General features: G+C 43.3%; 1 protein-coding gene across 1 annotated transcript in view; it reads left to right on the top strand.

The window, feature by feature from the left end:
* Window positions 1–18,256, top strand: part of syne2b (spectrin repeat containing, nuclear envelope 2b) — a 169,869-nt gene that overhangs the window by 72,999 nt on the left and 78,614 nt on the right. Inside the window, exons 60-65 of the mRNA XM_030719074.1 lie at window positions 720–12,526; window positions 13,143–13,370; window positions 13,819–13,974; window positions 14,319–14,560; window positions 14,743–16,810; window positions 17,267–17,601. Of these exons, the coding sequence (XP_030574934.1) occupies window positions 720–12,526; window positions 13,143–13,370; window positions 13,819–13,974; window positions 14,319–14,560; window positions 14,743–16,810; window positions 17,267–17,601 (14,836 nt within the window). The remainder of the gene's footprint in view (window positions 1–719; window positions 12,527–13,142; window positions 13,371–13,818; window positions 13,975–14,318; window positions 14,561–14,742; window positions 16,811–17,266; window positions 17,602–18,256) is intronic.

The raw sequence follows: 18,256 nt of genomic DNA, 5'->3' as shown, positions 1-18,256 counted from the left end.
CACAGTTTTAGAGGTGGTCACTGTGCAGACTAAAAAGGCTACGGTGGAGCTGACAATGACCAAGGAAGTGTCAGACAGTCAGAGGTTACCTGCAGCTCCAGAGGTGGCCACAGTGACAACAGAAATTCCTGCGGTTGATAAAGGAAAGCTTTCACCACCGAAAAGAAAGTCAAGGAGTCGTAAAGCTTCCTCAGAACTTGTTAGCATGGATTTATCTGAGACTTTGAAAGAACCTCAATCTGTGGGTCCCAGCAAGCAAGCTGAGGTTACTACTTTGGAAAAAACTCAAATCCTCCCAAGTAGCCAGACTTCAAAGAGTCTTGTGGAGTCTAAGGAACTGGAGAAAGAACCTGAACGGGAAAAAGCTGCTTTAAGTTCATGGGCAGTCACTGGAACAAGTGAAACTGCTGCTGTAGAATCAACTGATCCAACAACTGAAAGAAAGTCCAAGAGTCCAAAGGTTTCTCTTGAGCTTGCTAACAAGGACCAGATTCCAGCCAGAAAGAAACATGACAGTGAGATGTTGCCATTGCCATCCACAGAGTCAGGAGCTCCTGTTATTTTGAAAGAAGCATCTCCAATACTAATTGGACCAAAGTCAGATGATGTAGACTTGTGTGTTGCTCCAGATTCAGCCTCTGTTCATGAAGGGCATCTTGATCCAGAAACTGAATTTATTAAGAAAGAGATTGACATTTTAAAACCTGGAGCTCTTTTAGAGGTGGTTACTGTACAGACTGAAAAGGCTACGGTGGAGCTGACAACAACCAAGGAAGAGTCAGACAGTCAGAGGTTACCTGCATCTCCAGAGGAGGCCACAGCAACAACAGAAATTCCTGCTGTCAGTAAAGGAGAGCGTTCAGCACCCAAAAGAAAGTCAAAGAGTCGTAAAGCTTCCTCAGAACTTGTTAGCATGGATTTATCTGAGACTTTGAAAGAACCTCAATCTGTGGGTCCCAGCAAGCAAGCTGAGGTCTCTACTTTGGAAAAAACTGAAATCCTCCCAAGCAGCCAGACTTCAAAGAGTCTTGTGGAGTCTAAGGAAATGGAGAAAGAACCTGAACGGGAAAAAGCTGCTTTAAGTTCACGAGCAGTCACTGGAACAAGTGAAACTGCTGCTGTAGAATCAACTGATCCAACAACAACTGAAAAAAAGTCCGAGAGTCCAAAGGTTTCTCTTGAGCTTGGTAACAAGGACCAGATTCCAGCCAGTAAGAAACATGACAGTGAGATGTTGCCATTGCCATCCACAGAGCCAGGAGCTCCTGTTATTTTGAAAGATGCATCTCCAGTCCTAATTGGACCAAAGTCAGATGATGTAGACTTGTCCGTTGCTCCAGATTCAGCCTCTGTTCATGAAAGACATCCTAATACAGAAACTGAATTTATTAAAAAAGAGACTGACATTTTAAAACCTGGCACAGTTTTAGAGGTGGTCACTGTGCAGACTAAAAAGGCTACGGTGGAGCTGACAATGACCAAGGAAGTGTCAGACAGTCAGAGGTTACCTGCAGCTCCAGAGGTGGCCACAGTGACAACAGAAATTCCTGCGGTTGATAAAGGAAAGCTTTCACCACCAAAAAGAAAGTCAAAGAGTCGTAAAGCTTCCTCAGAACTTGTTAGCATGGATTTATCTGAGACTTTGAAAGAACCTCAATCTGTGGGTCCCAGCAAGCAAGCTGAGGTTACTACTTTGGAAAAAACGCAAATCCTCCCAAGTAGCCAGACTTCAAAGAGTCTTGTGGAGTCTAAGGAAATGGAGAAAGAACCTGAACGGGAAAAAGCTGCTTTAAGTTTACGGGCAGTCACTGGAACAAGTGAAACTGCTGCTGTAGAATCAACTGATCCAACAACTGAAAGAAAGTCCAAGAGTCCAAAGGTTTCTCTTGAGCTTGCTGACAAGGACCAGATTCCAGCCAAAAAGAAACATGACAGTGAGATGTTGCCATTGCCATCCACAGAGCCAGGAGCTCCTGTTATTTTGAAAGATGCATCTCCAGTACTAATTGGACCAAAGTCAGATGATATAGACTTGTGTGTTGCTCCAGATTCAGCCTCTGTTCATGAAGGACATCCTGATCCAGAAACTGAATTTATTAAGAAAGAGATTGACATTTTAAAACCTGGAGCTCTTTTAGAGGTGGTCACTGTACAGACTGAAAAGGCTACGGTGGAGCTGACAACAACCAAGGAAGAGTCAGACAGTCAGAGGTTACCTGCATCTCCAGAGGAGGCCACAGCAACAACAGAAATTCCTGCTGTCAGTAAAGGAGAGCGTTCAGCACCCAAAAGAAAGTCAAAGAGTCGTAAAGCTTCCTCAGAACTTGTTAGCATGGATTTATCTGAGACTTTGAAAGAACCTCAGTCTGTGGGTCCCAGCAAGCAAGCTGAGGTTACTACTTTGGAAAAAACGCAAATCCTCCCAAGTAGCCAGACTTCAAAGAGTCTTGTGGAGTCTAAGGAAATGGAGAAAGAACCTGAACGGGAAAAAGCTGCTTTAAGTTCACGGGCAGTCACTGGAACAAGTGAAACTGCTGCTGTAGAATCAACTGATCCAACAACAACTGAAAGAAAGTCCGAGAGTCCAAAGGTTTCTCTTGAGCTTGCTAACAAGGACCAGATTCCAGCCAGAAAGAAACATGACAGTGAGATGTTGCCATTGCCATCCACAGAGCCAGGAGCTCCTGTTATTTTGAAAGATGCATCTCCAGTCCTAATTGGACCAAAGTCAGATGATGTAGACTTGTGCGTTGCTCCAGATTCAGCCTCTGTTCATGAAAGACATCCTAATACAGAAACTGAATTTATTAAAAAAGAGACTGACATTTTAAAACCTGGCACAGTTTTAGAGGTGGTCACTGTGCAGACTAAAAAGGCTACGGTGGAGCTGACAATGACCAAGGAAGTGTCAGACAGTCAGAGGTTACCTGCAGCTCCAGAGGTGGCCACATTGACAACAGAAATTCCTGCGCTTGATAAAGGAAAGCTTTCACCACCAAAAAGAAAGTCAAAGAGTCGTAAAGCTTCCTCAGAACTTGTTAGCATGGATTTATCTGAGACTTTGAAAGAACCTCAATCTGTGGGTCCCAGCAAGCAAGCTGAGGTTACTACTTTGGAAAAAACTGAAATCCTCCCAAGTAGCCAGACTTCAAAGAGTCTTGTGGAGTCTAAGGAAATGGAGAAAGAACCTGAACGGGAAAAAGCTGCTTTAAGTTTACGGGCAGTCACTGGAACAAATGAAACTGCTGCTGTAGAATCAACTGATCCAACAACTGAAAGAAAGTCCAAGAGTCCAAAGGTTTCTCTTGAGCTTGCTGACAAGGACCAGATTCCAGCCAAAAAGAAACATGACAGTGAGATGTTGCCATTGCCATCCACAGAGTCAGGAGCTCCTGTTATTTTGAAAGATGCATCTCCAGTACTAATTGGACCAAAGTCAGATGATATAGACTTGTGTGTTGCTCCAGATTCAGCCTCTGTTCATGAAGGACATCCTGATCCAGAAACTGAATTTATTAAGAAAGAGATTGACATTTTAAAACCTGGAGCTCTTTTAGAGGTGGTCACTGTACAGACTGAAAAGGCTACAGTGGAGCTGACAACAACCAAGGAAGAGTCAGACAGTCAGAGGTTACCTGCATCTCCAGAGGAGGCCACAGCAACAACAGAAATTCCTGCTGTCAGTAAAGGAGAGCGTTCAGCACCCAAAAGAAAGTCAAAGAGTCGTAAAGCTTCCTCAGAACTTGTTAGCATGGATTTATCTGAGACTTTGAAAGAACCTCAGTCTGTGGGTCCCAGCAAGCAAGCTGAGGTTACTACTTTGGAAAAAACGCAAATCCTCCCAAGTAGCCAGACTTCAAAGAGTATTGTGGAGTCTAAGGAAATGGAGAAAGAACCTGAACGGGAAAAAGCTGCTTTAAGTTCACGGGCAGTCACTGGAACAAGTGAAACTGCTGCTGTAGAATCAACTGATCCAACAACAACTGAAAGAAAGTCCGAGAGTCCAAAGGTTTCTCTTGAGCTTGCTAACAAGGACCAGATTCCAGCCAGAAAGAAACATGACAGTGAGATGTTGCCATTGCCATCCACAGAGCCAGGAGCTCCTGTTATTTTGAAAGATGCATCTCCAGTCCTAATTGGACCAAAGTCAGATGATGTAGATTTGTCCGTTGCTCCAGATTCAGCCTCTGTTCATGAAAGACATCCTAATACAGAAACTGAATTTATTAAAAAAGAGACTGACATTTTAAAACCTGGCACAGTTTTAGAGGTGGTCACTGTGCAGACTAAAAAGGCTACGGTGGAGCTGACAACGACCAAGGAAGTGTCAGACAGTCAGAGGTTACCTGCAGCTCCAGAGGTGGCCACAGTGACAACAGAAATTCCTGCGGTTGATAAAGGAAAGCTTTCACCACCGAAAAGAAAGTCAAAGAGTCGTAAAGCTTCCTCAGAACTTGTTAGCATGGATTTATCTGAGACTTTGAAAGAACCTCAATCTGTGGGTCCCAGCAAGCAAGCTGAGGTTACTACTTTGGAAAAAACTGAAATCCTCCCAAGCAGGAAGACTTCAAAGAGTCTTGTTGAGTGTAAAAAAATGGAGAAAGAACCTGACCGGGAAAAAGCTGCTTTAAGTTCATGGGCAGTCACTGGAACAAGTGAAACTGCTGCTGTAGAATCAACTGATCCAACAACTGAAAGAAAGTCCAAGAGTCCAAAGGTTTCTCTTGAGCTTGCTAACAAGGACCAGATTCCAGCCAGAAAGAAACATGACAGTGAGATGTTGCCATTGCCATCCACAGAGTCAGGAGCTCCTGTTATTTTGAAAGAAGCATCTCCAATACTAATTGGACCAAAGTCAGATGATGTAGACTTGTGTGTTGCTCCAGGTTCAGCCTCTGTTCATGAAGGACATCCTGATCCAGAAACTGAATTTATTAAGAAAGAGATTGACATTTTAAAACCTGGGGCTCTTTTAGAGGTGGTTACTGTACAGACTAAAAAGGCTACGGTGGAGCTGACAACGACCAAGGACGTGTCAGACAGTCAGAGGTTACCTGCATCTCCAGAGCAGGCCACATTGACAACAGAAATTCCTGCGATTGAAAAAGGAAAGCTTTCACCACCGAAAAGAAAGTCAAAGAGTCGTAAAGCTTCCTCAGAACTTGTTAGCATGGATTTATCTGAGACTTTGAAAGAACCTCAATCTGTGGGTCCCAGCAAGCATGCTGAGGTTACTACTTTGGAAAAAACTGAAATCCTCCCAAGCAGGAAGACTTCAAAGAGTCTTGTTGAGTGTAAAAAAATGGAGAAAGAACCTGAACGGGAAAAACCTGCTTTAAGTTCACGGGCAGTCACTGGAACAAGTGAAACTGCTGCTGTAGAATCAACTGATCCAACAACAACTGAAAGAAAGTCCAAGAGTCCAAAGGTTTCGCTGGAGGTCATTAACACAACAGCAGACTACACCATAGCACTGTCAGGAGTAAGAGACTCAGACATAGTGCAACAAAAGCAGCCGCATCGTCCTTCTAGTGTTACACATGCAACAAATATTGCAGATTACATTAACAAATTATCAGATTGTACAGAAGAGATTCAGAAGAGATATTTGGTCCTTGACCTGCCTGATCGAGCAGTCACTCAGTTGACTGAAACAAGAGCCATTACCTCTCCCATTTTTTCAACTGAACAGCCTCCAGTGGCAGAGACAGAAATAACAAAAATAACCCCATCTGAGACAGAGATCATTAAGCAAAATGAAACTATCAGTCAGCAGACACTCTCAGAAACCTTACAAGTACAACCCGACATCTTAGAACATCATGATGTGCAAAATATTCTGGTCAGCAAGGATAAAAAGTCTGTTGATGAGGAAAATTACAAAGGGGAAGAAATGAGCATAAAGACAATAATACACAAGTCTGAAATTATAACTGTCTCAATGGAAAAGAGGCCACAGATGCATATGGAGCAGTTAATTGGACAATGTGAGAATATACCAGAAAGCAAAGTTGAGATAAGCAGAGTAGAGCTTGTAGAAACCACTGAGAAAGGGAAAGATTTTAAGGCTGAGAGTTTCTCTACTCAGCCTACCTCTGCTGTTTTTGTAGTTGCACCACTTCAAAAGACAGAGAAAGAACCCTCAGAAAACACTTCCTCTGAGCAAGAAGTAATGAAACTAATTGATACCATGAGTCTGCTGAGTTTGTCTTCCCAGGAATTACCACAGGAAAGTCTTAAAGAAAGTAAAGAGTCTGAAGTCCAGGTAGACTGCACTGAAGTGTCCACACATGCCATTCAGGTTTCCCCAGAAAGTCAGGACAAAGGATCTGGCAATATAAACCAAAGGGACCCTGAAGTGCAACTACAGCAAAGTGTAGATATTGTTGGAATAAGCATTATGAGCAAGAGCGTGCAAGAAAGTCATACCAAAATTAAGGAAAATTTGACTCAGAGAGACTCTGCTCAACCCACCTCTTCTGTTTTGAAGGCACGCCAACAACACGAGACTGAATTTATAGAAATAAGTTTATATGAGGACGATACAGCTAAACAAACCCAAACAGAGACTCAGGTTGAGCTCTTAAAAACCGCAAAGGTGAAAACCAAAGCGGTCAAAGAAAAAAGTGTCCAAAGACAGCATCTGATAATACGTGGCATGGATAATACACAAAAACATCTGGATGAAAAGTCTGTTACAATGGAAGAAGTCCTCATGGGGCCTCCAGAGTGTATTCTCCAAGTAGATGTACCAACCAGTTCAGACGAGCCTGAAAACAGTTCTGTCTCAACATCCAAAGGACCAACAATACCTATTGTTCAAACAAGCAAGCAGAGTGGAAGACAAAAAGAAAAGACTGCTAAAATGACAGCTGATGTTATGCCAGACAAAGATGCATTTAAGGTGACTGGAACAAGTACACAAATCAGCAAAATTCGATGTGAAGACAATGGCTCTCTGGGAGACTCTGCTCAATCCACCTCATATGTTTCATTACAACCACAAGAGACAAAGTTTATAGAAATAAGGTTCAATGACAAAAACACACTAACTCCGGGCCAAACACAAAATGTGGAGCTTTTGAAAACTACTCAGGACAGACCTACAGGTATCAAGGAACTTGAGATACAAGAAGAGCATCTTAAAATGTCAGCAGGAGGAGCGGATGACAAGTCTGTTACAGGGGAAAAACGGCAGGTGGGGCCTAAAGTGTTTGTTTCAGACTTTGAAATGCCAACCAGGCATGAAAAGATAGATACACCTCAAGTAAGTGTCCAGTGTGAAAGAGAACCAGAAAACAAAGATAAGACTGCAGCTGAGGTTCACCCTGAAAAAGCTACAGTCAGAGTAGAGGTACAACAAATCAACACTGAAATGCAAGGTGGTGTGGCTAGGAAAGACTCTACTCAACATGCACGTCTGCAGGCAGGTGAAGGAAAGACAGTGTCTGCAGAAATAAGCTTATCTAAGCAAGACACTGTAAAACCAGAAACACTGACTAGGCAAGAGCTCTTCAAAACCACACAGGATGGATCAGAGGAGGCCAAACATTACAACCTGAAAGACAAGGTCTCCACAAAAGATGTGCTTGATGCACCCCAAAGCTTTGAGGAAAAATCAGTTATAGTAGAGAAAATTCAGCTGGAGCCTCAAGTGCGAGTTTTACAACTGGATCTGAGCGACTCCTCTCAGACTGCACTCCTGCAAACTGAACCAGGGACAGCAGCTGCAGAAATAAGCTTATCCAAGCAAGACACTGTAAAACCAGGAACAGTGATGGAGCCAGAGATCTTGAAAACCACACAGGACAGACCAGAGGAGCTGAAGGACGACAACTTAAAAGAAGATGTCCCCAAAAAAGATGTACTCGATGCACCCAAAGGCCTGAAGAAATCATCAGTTACAGTAGAGAAAGTCCAGCTGGAGCCTCAAGTGCAAGTTTTACAGCTGGATTTATCCCCCAGTCATAAAGAACAGGAAAAGACATTTGTCATGATAGCAAAGAAGCCAAGAACAGTTACAGCTCAAACAAGTTTCCAGTGTAGAGGAGAAGAGACTCCAGTTCACCCTGATGAAGCTAAAGTTACAGTCAAAGTGCAAGAAATCATCACTGAAAGAAAAGAGTATCTGGGTCAGAGTGACTCCTCTCAACCTGCACTCCTGCAAAGTGAACCAGGGAAAACTTCTGCAGAAATAAGTTTATCAGAGCAAGACAGTGTAAAACCAGAAACACTGAGTGAGCAAGAGTTCTTGAAAATCACAAAATACAGATCTTTTGTGACTAAGGAACGTGTGCGCCAAGAAGAGCACCCTAAAGCTCATGGAGTGGATGATGCACACATGAGTCTGGGTGACAAGTCAGTTACAGTGGAGAAAGTCCAGGTGCAGCCTGAGGTGCTTGTTTTACCAACCAGCCACAAGGAGCATGAAAAACCATTTGTCTTGATGTCAAATGTGCCAAAAACAGAAGAAGCTCATTCAAGTATCCAGTCTGAAAGTGCAGCAGTAAACAAAGATTTGACTACAGCTGATGTTGATCCTAAGAAAGCTACAGTTACAGTGAAGGTGCAACAAATCATCAGTGAAAGGAAAGGGGATGTGGCTCAGATTGACTCCACTCAAACTGCACTTCTGCAGCCAAGAGACACAGAGACAGCATCTGCAGAAATAAGCTTATCAGAGCAAGACACTGTAAAACCAGGAACAGTGACTGAGCTAGAGTTCTTGAAAACCACACAACACAGACCACTGAAGGACGACAACTTAAAAGAAGGTGTCTCCAAAAAAGATGTACTCGATGCACCCCAAAGCCTGAAGAAATCATCAGTTACAGTAGAGAAAATCCAGCTGGAGCCTCAAGTGCAAGTTTTACAGCTGGATTTACCCCCCAGTCATAAAGAACAGGAAAAGACATTTGTCATGTTAGCAAAGGAACCAAGAACAGATACAGCTCAAACAAGTATCCAGTGTAGAGGAGAAGAGACTCCAGTTCATGTTCACCCTGATGAAGCTAAAGTTACAGTCAAACTGCAAGAAATCATCAGTGAAAGGAAAGAGAATCTGGGTCAGAGTGACTCCTCTCAACCTGCACTCCTGCAAAGTGAACCAGGGACAACTTCTGCAGACTTATCCAAGCAAGACAGTGTAAAACCAGAAACACTGAGTGAGCAAGACTTCTTGAAAATAACAAAATACAGATCTTTTGTGACTGAGGAACGTGTACGCCAAGAAGAGCACCCTAAAGCTCATGGAGTGGATGATGCACACATGAGACTGGGTGACAAGTCAGTTACAGTGGAGAAAGTCCAGGTGCAGCCTGAGGTGCTTGTTTTACCAACCAGCCACGAGGAGCATGAAAAACCATTTGTCTTGATGTCAAATGTGCCAAAAACAGATGAAGCTCATTCAAGTATCCAGTCTGAAAGTGCAGCAGTAAGCAAAGATTTGACTACAGCTGATGTTGATCCTAAGAAAGCTACAGTTACAGTGAAGGTGCAACAAATCATCAGTGAAAGGAAAGAGAATCTGGGTCAGAGTGACTCCTCTCAACCTGCACTCCTGCAAAGTGAACCAGGGACAACTTCTGCAGACTTATCCAAGCAAGACAGTGTAAAACCAGAAACACTGAGTGAGCAAGACTTCTTGAAAATAACAAAATACAGATCTTTTGTGACTGAGGAACGTGTGTGCCAAGAAGAGCACCCTAAAGCTCATGGAGTGGATGATGCACACATGAGTCTGGGTGACAAATCAGTTACAGTAGAGAAAGTCCAAGTGCAGCCTCAAGTGCAAGTTTTACAACTTGATTTACCCACCAATCATAAAGAACAGGAAAAGAGATTTACCATGATGTCAAAGGAGCCAAGGACAGATACAGCTCAAACAAGTATCCAGTGTGAAAGAGAACCAGACAAGAAGGATAAGACCACAGGTGAGATTCACCCTGAGGACGTAGCAGTTAGAGTGGAGATGCAACTAATCAGCAGTCACAGGTCAGATGATGTGGATGTGAGTGACTCCTCTCAAACTGCGCTTCTGCAAAGTGAACCAGGGACAACTTCTGCAGAAATAAGCTTATCAACACTGAGTGAGCAAGAGTTCTTGGAAATCACAAAGTACAGATCTATTGTGACTAAGGAACTTGTGCGCCAAGAAGAGCACCCTAAAGCTCATGGAGTGGATGATGCACACATGAGACTGGGTGACAAGTCAGTTACAGTGGAGAAAGTCCAGGTGCAGCCTGAGGTGCTTGTTTTACCAACCAGCCACGAGGAGCATGAAAAACCATTTGTCTTGGTGTCAAATGTGCCAAAAACAGATGAAGCTCATTCAAGTATCCAGTCTGAAAGTGCAGCAGTAAGCAAAGATTTGACTACAGCTGATGTTGATCCTAAGAAAGCTACAGTTACAGTGAAGGTGCAACAAATCATCAGTGAAAGGAAAGGGGATGTGGCTCAGATTGACTCCACTCAAACTGCACTTCTGCAGCCAAGTGACACAGAGACAGCATCTGCAGAAATAAGCTTATCAGAGCAAGACACTGTAAAACCAGGAACAGTGACTGAGCTAGAGTTCTTGAAAACCACACAACACAGACCAGAGGAGCTGAAGGACGACAACTTAAAAGAAGGTGTCTCCAAAAAAGATGTACTCGATGCACCCCAAAGCCTGAAGAAATCATCAGTTACAGTAGAGAAAATCCAGCTGGAGCCTCAAGTGCAAGTTTTACAGTTGGATTTACCCCCCAGTCATAAAGAACAGGAAAAGACAATTGTCGTGTTAGCAAAGGAACCAAGAACAGATACAGCTCAAACAAGTATCCAGTGTAGAGGAGAAGAGACTCCAGTTCATGTTCACCCTGATGAAGCTAAAGTTACAGTCAAAGTGCAAGAAATCATCACTGAAAGAAAAGAGAATCTGGGTCAGAGTGACTCCTCTCAACCTGCACTCCTGCAAAGTGAACCAGGGACAACTTCTGCAGACTTATCCAAGCAAGACAGTGTAAAACCAGAAACACTGAGTGAGCAAGACTTCTTGAAAATCACAAAATACAGATCATTTGTGACTGAGGAACGTGTGCGCCAAGAAGAGCACCCTAAAGCTCATAGAGTGGATGATGCACACATGAGACTGGGTGACAAATCAGTTACAGTGGAGAAAGTCCAGGTGCAGCCTGAGGTGCTTGTTTTACCAACCAGCCACGAGGAGCATGAAAAACCATTTGTCTTGATGTCAAATGTGTCAAAAACAGAAGAAGCTCATTCAAGTATCCAGTCTGAAAGTGCAGCAGTAAGCAAAGATTTGACTACAGCTGATGTTGATCCTAAGAAAGCTACAGTTACAGTGAAGGTGCAACAAATCATCAGTGAAAGGAAAGGGGATGTGGCTCAGATTGACTCCACTCAAACTGCACTTCTGCAGCCAGGTGACACAGAGACAGCATCTGCAGAAATAAGCTTATCAGAGCAAGACACTGTAAAACCAGGAACAGTGACTGAGCTAGAGTTCTTGAAAACCACACAGCATAAACCTACCGGAACTGAAGAACTTCGGGTCCAACAAGAGCCGTCTAAAGTGTTAACACGTGGAGTGGCCATGAGCCTGGGTGACAAGTCTGGCACAGTGGAGAAAATCCAGGTGCAACCTGAGGCACTTCTGATACCAACAATTCAAGGGCAGCATGAAAAAACATTTGTCTTGAGGGAAAATGAGCCAAGAACAGATATAACTCCATCAAGTATCCAATGTGAAATCTCACAAGAACACACAGATATGAGTGCAGCTGTGGTTCACTCTAAAGAGGCTGCAGTTAAAGCCACAGTAAAGATGCAACAAATTAGGACTGAAACACAGGAAGGTGTGGCTCAGATTGACTCCACTCAACCTGGACTGCTGCACCCAAGTGAAACAAAGTCAACAACTGTAGAAATAAGCTTATCTGAGCAAGACACTGTAAGATCAGAAACACTGAATAAGTTGAAGCTCTTGAATACCACAGAGGAGAGACCAAAGCAAGCCAAGGATTTCAGCCAGAAAGAAGAGATTGTTTCTAAAGATGTACTTGATGCATCCCAAAGCCTGAATGAAATGTCTGTCACAGTGGAGAAAATCAACATAAGGCCTCAAGTGCCCACTCTACAACCAGATATACCGGCCCCTATAATCACATCTGTTGCAATGGCGACAGCTGCAAGAACTGACAGCGATCAACCAACTACCAAGTCTGAAAAAATAACAGAAAAACGAGAGCTTATATCTTCTGACGCTGAGCAAGAAAAGCCTGCAGCTCAGATGACCAAGACAGATGTTCAAGAAAGCTTTACCGAACTCCTGTCAGAACAAGCTGTGCTCCCAAAAGTCCAATTGGATAAAAACAGAACAGATGCAACAAATAGGAAAGAAGAACAAGAGAAGAAGAAGAAGACAATTCAGGAAGAGGAAAGAGAAAAAATCATCAATGTAGAACTACCAATGCAAATAAGCACAACCACCACTGAAATCATGAGGCTTCAGAAATTGCCACAGGTATGTTATAACAGGCACTGACCTGTTTTCATATGATAAACTACAATTATGTGAACCCTGAATTTATACAGAGACTAACACATAGATTGCATGTAAAACAGGGACTTATCCACCAAAAGCCATTCCTGAGAAGCCTTAGACCTTGCATTCTTTCTGACTACCAGCAGGGGGCGACTCCTGGTTGCAAAAAGAAGTTCTACTGTATGAAAAGACAGTGTAATTTCTCTCTTGATATATGACTTCCGTAAATATTTTAAAATGTAATTACATTTAATACTTTAAATATTTAAAGAGCTAATGACCTCAGTTGCTAGTGTCGAGACTTATTTAATACAGCTTAATGTTTATGGTCCCATCTAGAGTAATACTTACAGAAGACCCAGAAAGTCATACATGTGCACTCTCTATTATGCTTTCTATTATTCTACTCATACATGCTGACATATCCCCTTTTAATGGTAAACAGTTTGTCACTTTGAAACTTCTTATTCAAGCAGTATACTTTTGTTTCCCAGAGAGAGAGACAGAGATTATTTATCAGTTCATCCAAAACCATATTCAGGTGTGTGCTTTTCTTTTGTTTTTACATTAATACCTGTCTTCATGTCCACTGTAGGAGCAAGCATTCAGTACTGACGCATCACCGCAGGTGGTTCAGATATCATCAGCTGACACTGTACTGGGTAAAGAACCCCATTTGAAAGGATTGTCCCCACAGGAAAACAAAGCAGAAGCAAGTGAGGTGGAGACTGAGAAACTAGTAGTGGAGTCACCAGAAGAACCGTCCATTTTCACAGAGATACAGCTACTCAAAGACATGGGACCCAACAGTCAACTCATTGAGGTATGGTAATTACTGTCTGCCATTGTTTGTGTTTTTGAAACTATCACTAGAAGTCACAGAAGTTACAAACCATCACTTTCTATATGTAGGACTAAAATACAGAATAATATGCAAAATAATGCCGTTATGAGCATGCCTTGTCATCATTGCCGGTTGAAATCTAATTCATAATAATTATGCTATTTATTTCAGTTCAGTCCAGTTTTATTTACATGAACAGGGTTTGTACAGGTTATTTGCAGGTTTTTAAGACACTTTACATAGTCAAGGCATATCTTACATTATAGAAAGTATCCCAACAATTCCCCCCTCGAACTTGAAAATTGCAATTTCTTATATAAGCCCTAAATTAACTAACAAAACCAAAGCTTGTGCCTCATTCAATCCTATTCTGATCATCAAACTGCATTTTCAGACTTTAGGTTCTGACGTGTCTTTGTGTCTGAAGGGTAAACCACTCGAGGATGCTCCAGAGGTTCTGATTACATCCACCTCTAACATGGACGCTCATCTAAGTAGGCTAGTATCTAAACTCCTGAACTGCAAGAACCGCCCAGCTGAGCTAAGCCCAACAGCCATGGCCCAGCAGGTGGAGGAGGCTCAGGTGAGATTATGATGCCGGACTCAGTAGAAAAACATCAGTGATTTATAGAAGTTCTGGATTCATTCATATTTGTAGAGTTGGAAACCAGGTTGGCAAAACAGAGGTGATGATGCCAAAGTGCCTCCAGAATTGAGCATGTCTATTTCTGGACCAGCCTGTTCCAAGGGTTATAATAACAATAATAATACACATTTTCCAAAACATTTGCACAGCGGGCCCTTGTGTTTGCAACTGTACAAACATACCACTTATAACCATGAACCTGAGTTCATGGAAGATCAGATAAGCTTATTATGAATGTAAAATTCAGCCACTGAGTGTTTACTCTTGCTTGCTGCATACAGACGTGCAGAGAGGTTGCCCTGGCCCAGGTGCTATTGCTCTCTCAGTTGAGAGGGACTGCTGCTGAGAACAGGGACACTCTAGAGCATCTGGAGGACCAGTGGAGCAATGCTGCCCAGGATGCAGCTAATGTCATTCAGAGTAAAGAGACTCAGCTGCAGGTGGTGACTGATTACTGCCAACAGATCCAAACAGCCAAGACTACAGTGGACAAAACAACAGCAGAACTGGATGCTGTGCAAGTGTGAGTTGCAGTCTCACAGTTTCATTCTCTAATACTTGTAGATATTTTAAGGTACATTTTATCTCACTTATCCACATTTTCCTTTATGTGTAAAAGTAACTGATATGTCCCTAAAATACAGTCCTCTACTATCGGTCTTTTACAGTCTGCTGCAGCAACCTTTTGTTTCATTTTTCTTTCAGGTCCCCTCAAGAGAGCAGCTCCAAGGAGGCAGAGCAACTAGGCTACTTACAGAGAAGTATGGAGGAGAACAGAACAGTAATAGGAGAGCTGCTTGTGACCCATGCTAAATTGTGTCCCCACCTTACCCGATATGAGCAAGCAACCGCAGAGACTGAGCAGAAGAACCTACAAGAAAGGTGGAGAGCTCTGGAAAGAACTGTGGAGAGGATGCTTCATCACACAAATGCCCATTCTCACAAGACCAGCAATCTTCTTTTAGAGTTATCAGATTTGCAGGAATGCTTGGAAATGATCAGTAAAGACCTTGAAGCCAAGTCTCCATCAGTTACTCAGTGGAACTGCAAGAAGGCACGGCAGCTGATGGAGGCAAATGCTGAAGTTAAAGCAGCCCAGCAGCAGTACCTCCATTTACAGCAACTATCAGAGCTGTTGCTCCTTAGCCCACAGTGGGAGATGGAAACAAAGAAGATCCATCAGGGACTCCAGGGGGTTAAAGACAAGATATCTTACACAGAGGAACTTGTATCTACTCAAACCCTGTACAGCAGCAACCCTGTCATGGAGAAAATTATCATAGTGATGAGGGATGGCCTGGCCTGGGCCAGAAAGACAGAGAGTGATATTGAGGGCAGGAGGAAAAGAGTGGCACTTCTCCCTGAGGAAGTTCACAGGCAGCTCAGAGATCTGAAGAAGCTGCAGTCTGAGGTGATCGCCAAACAAGGCCAGCTGGAGTCACTGGTGGAAGAAATGACTGAGCTCCTTCCACAGTTGGACCAGACTGAAGAGGTGCCCATGGTGCACAGTCTTCTGAAACGTCTCGAAGAACTCTCAAAGTCCACCACTGAGAAGTTGTCCAAGGCCGTGAAAGAGGTAGAATCAGGACTGCAGACAAGAGAAAAGCTATCTGAACAAATTGCCGATCTAGACTCCTGGGTTGTTGCTCATCTGCACAGAGAGGCATCCAGGGGTCCAGATAGTGAGCTCAGGAGCCTTGCTGAACTTGATCGCAGAGTCCGCCACATCCAAGAAACTCTGGCTGAGGCTGAGAAGCAGGAAGCAGTCTGTGAGGCTCTTTTAATTAAAAGTAAAGATATTGCCTCTGAACTCAGTGTCACAGAGAACTGTCAGCTTTTTGACAAGCTTACCAACCTCCAGGAGAATATCAGAACCATTAGCAGCCAAGAGAAAAACAACAAAAAGGAGCTGAATGAACTCATCCAGACTTTAGATTCAAGCAAGAAAAACCTGGTCACTGTTGAAAATAACCTAAGGCAGATGTTGGTGGATCTATGCAGACACAGGTTCCCCATTACAAGAGAGTCCCTGCAAGCTTTAGAGACTTTCAAACACATCATTTTGGAACACAAGTCAAAGGTTGACCTCCTGCAACACTGGATTCCCAAAGAAAAGACAAAAGATCTGAACTCTGTCATCTCTGAGCTGCTCAACAAAATGCGTACCCTAGAGATGAAAGCCAGAGACCATGAGAGGTACCTAAACACGAGGCAGTGCGTGGAGGATTTCAGAGAAAATGTTTGGGAGCAGGTACGACATACCAAAGAAGATGGCAGTGACATGGAGGAGAAGTACAAAATCTGTCAGAACCTGCTCATCCAGTTTCACCTGATGAAGGGATTGTGTGAAGATGCTCGCTCCAAACTGCTGACGATCTCTGCTGACCTCTACCCTTCACAGCTGACTGCAGAGCAACAAAGGATTAAACAAAATGAGGAGAGTCTCAACACTGCCGAGATGACGCTCTGTAACAACCTCAGCATCATCGAGTGGAACCTGCTGAAGGACCTGGACCTAGAATCAGAGAGGAAAGCCACTCAGGCCTTCCTTGTGAGAACCGAGAAAGAGCTTCAGAAACTTCCCATGTTGGAGCCAAACGATACAACAATTAACAGAGAATATGAGAGAGCGGTGTCTTTGAAAAAGACTGTGGAGTCCAGACTGAGAGCACTGGAGGTGCTGGAGCAAAAGAAGGGAAAGAAAAAAAGAAGTGCATCTCAAGACCTGACTGAGTTGAAGAATACAGTCCTGTGTCAATGTGAATTACACATGGTAAGCAGTGTTGGTCATTTTTGTTTTTGTTTAGAACTACTTTGTTAAAAGTTTAGCAAATCACAGAGTAGCGTATGAAATTAGATTTACTATAAAATTAAATTAAATTAAGCCTCAACAGAGGTTAGATCTTGTAAATAATTTATTTATTTACTTGTCTATTTGTTTGTTGCCATCATTATGTGTCAGGAGAAATAAATGTGTACTAGCTATTTTAAAGCTTGGGGTGTATCAACTCTACTACACGAGGTTTGGTAGAGCAATGTGGAGCTAAAGCATGCAATCTCTTTGTGTCTTGTTTGTGTCTATACAACCTGTGTCTTTGTTTTCACAACAAAAAACAAAAAAAACAAAAACAATTAATAAATAGTTAAAAAAAAAACTTCTAGACAATGGACTAAAAATGCCAATTTGAAAAAAAATGTGTTTTTTTTTTCTTTTTTCAAATTGTTTTAGGAGAACATCACTCAGGCCAGGGAGTCACTGCGAAGCTACACCTGCTCCGTTAAACAGGCTGTACAGTTCCTGAGGGATATCGAGGTGTCTCTGCTACCACCGCAGGGCTCTGCTGGGCTCTGCGGTGACAGGCTAGAGGAGACCCAGCAGGCTTTGGCCTCACTACAGCAGCAGTTCCAAAACTATGTAGAGCAGCTCCAAAACCAGGCTGCTCTGCATCCTTACCTGTCCCCACAGAAGGTGGAGCAGCTCCAGGAGAATATTCTGAGCCAGCTCCTGGTGAGGATGTCCACTCTCCAGGCGAAGGGCCATGTGAAGCTGGAGTGTCTCAGCAGGTACTTAGCTCATTCATAAAAATCAGTCATCTTCTTAAAAAAATGTTTTTGATAGAACTGTGTGATTGCAAGTGCAAAGAGAAAACACAGAAATATTTAGGATGGCTTGCTTCTAATTAGCCACCAACCCAATTTTTTACTCTGTTCTGATATATATATATATATATATATATAGTGATGCAGACGCTGCACCGATCTGTCGTGGTGAAGAGGGAGCTGTGCGTAAAAGCTAAGCTGTCAATTTACTGGTCGGTCTGTGTTTCTACCCTCACCTATGGTCACGAGCTTTGGGTAGTGACTGAAAGAATAAGATCGCGAATACAAGCAGCAGAAATGAGTTTTCTCCAAAGGGTGGCTGGCCTCTCCCTTAGAGATAGGGTGAGGCCATTCGGGAGGGGCTCAGAGTAGAGCCGCTGCTCCTCCACATCGAGAGGAGCCAGTTTAGGTGGCTCAGACATCTGACCAGGATGCCTCTTGGGTGAGGTGTTCCGGGCATGTGACCCACTGGGAGGCGGCCCCGGGGTAGACCCAGGACACACCGGAGAGATTATTTCTCTCGGCTAGCCTGGGGACGCCTTAGGGTCCCTCGGATGAACTGGTGGAGGTGGCTGGGGAGAGGGATGCCTGGGCTTCTCTGCTTAGGCTGCTGCCCCCG

Source organism: Archocentrus centrarchus, chromosome 22 (genome assembly GCF_007364275.1).
Source record: "Archocentrus centrarchus isolate MPI-CPG fArcCen1 chromosome 22, fArcCen1, whole genome shotgun sequence".
Taxonomy (NCBI): domain Eukaryota; kingdom Metazoa; phylum Chordata; class Actinopteri; order Cichliformes; family Cichlidae; genus Archocentrus; species Archocentrus centrarchus.
The sequence above is the reverse complement of the archived record's forward strand: the minus strand, read 5'-3'. Positions and strand labels throughout refer to the sequence as shown.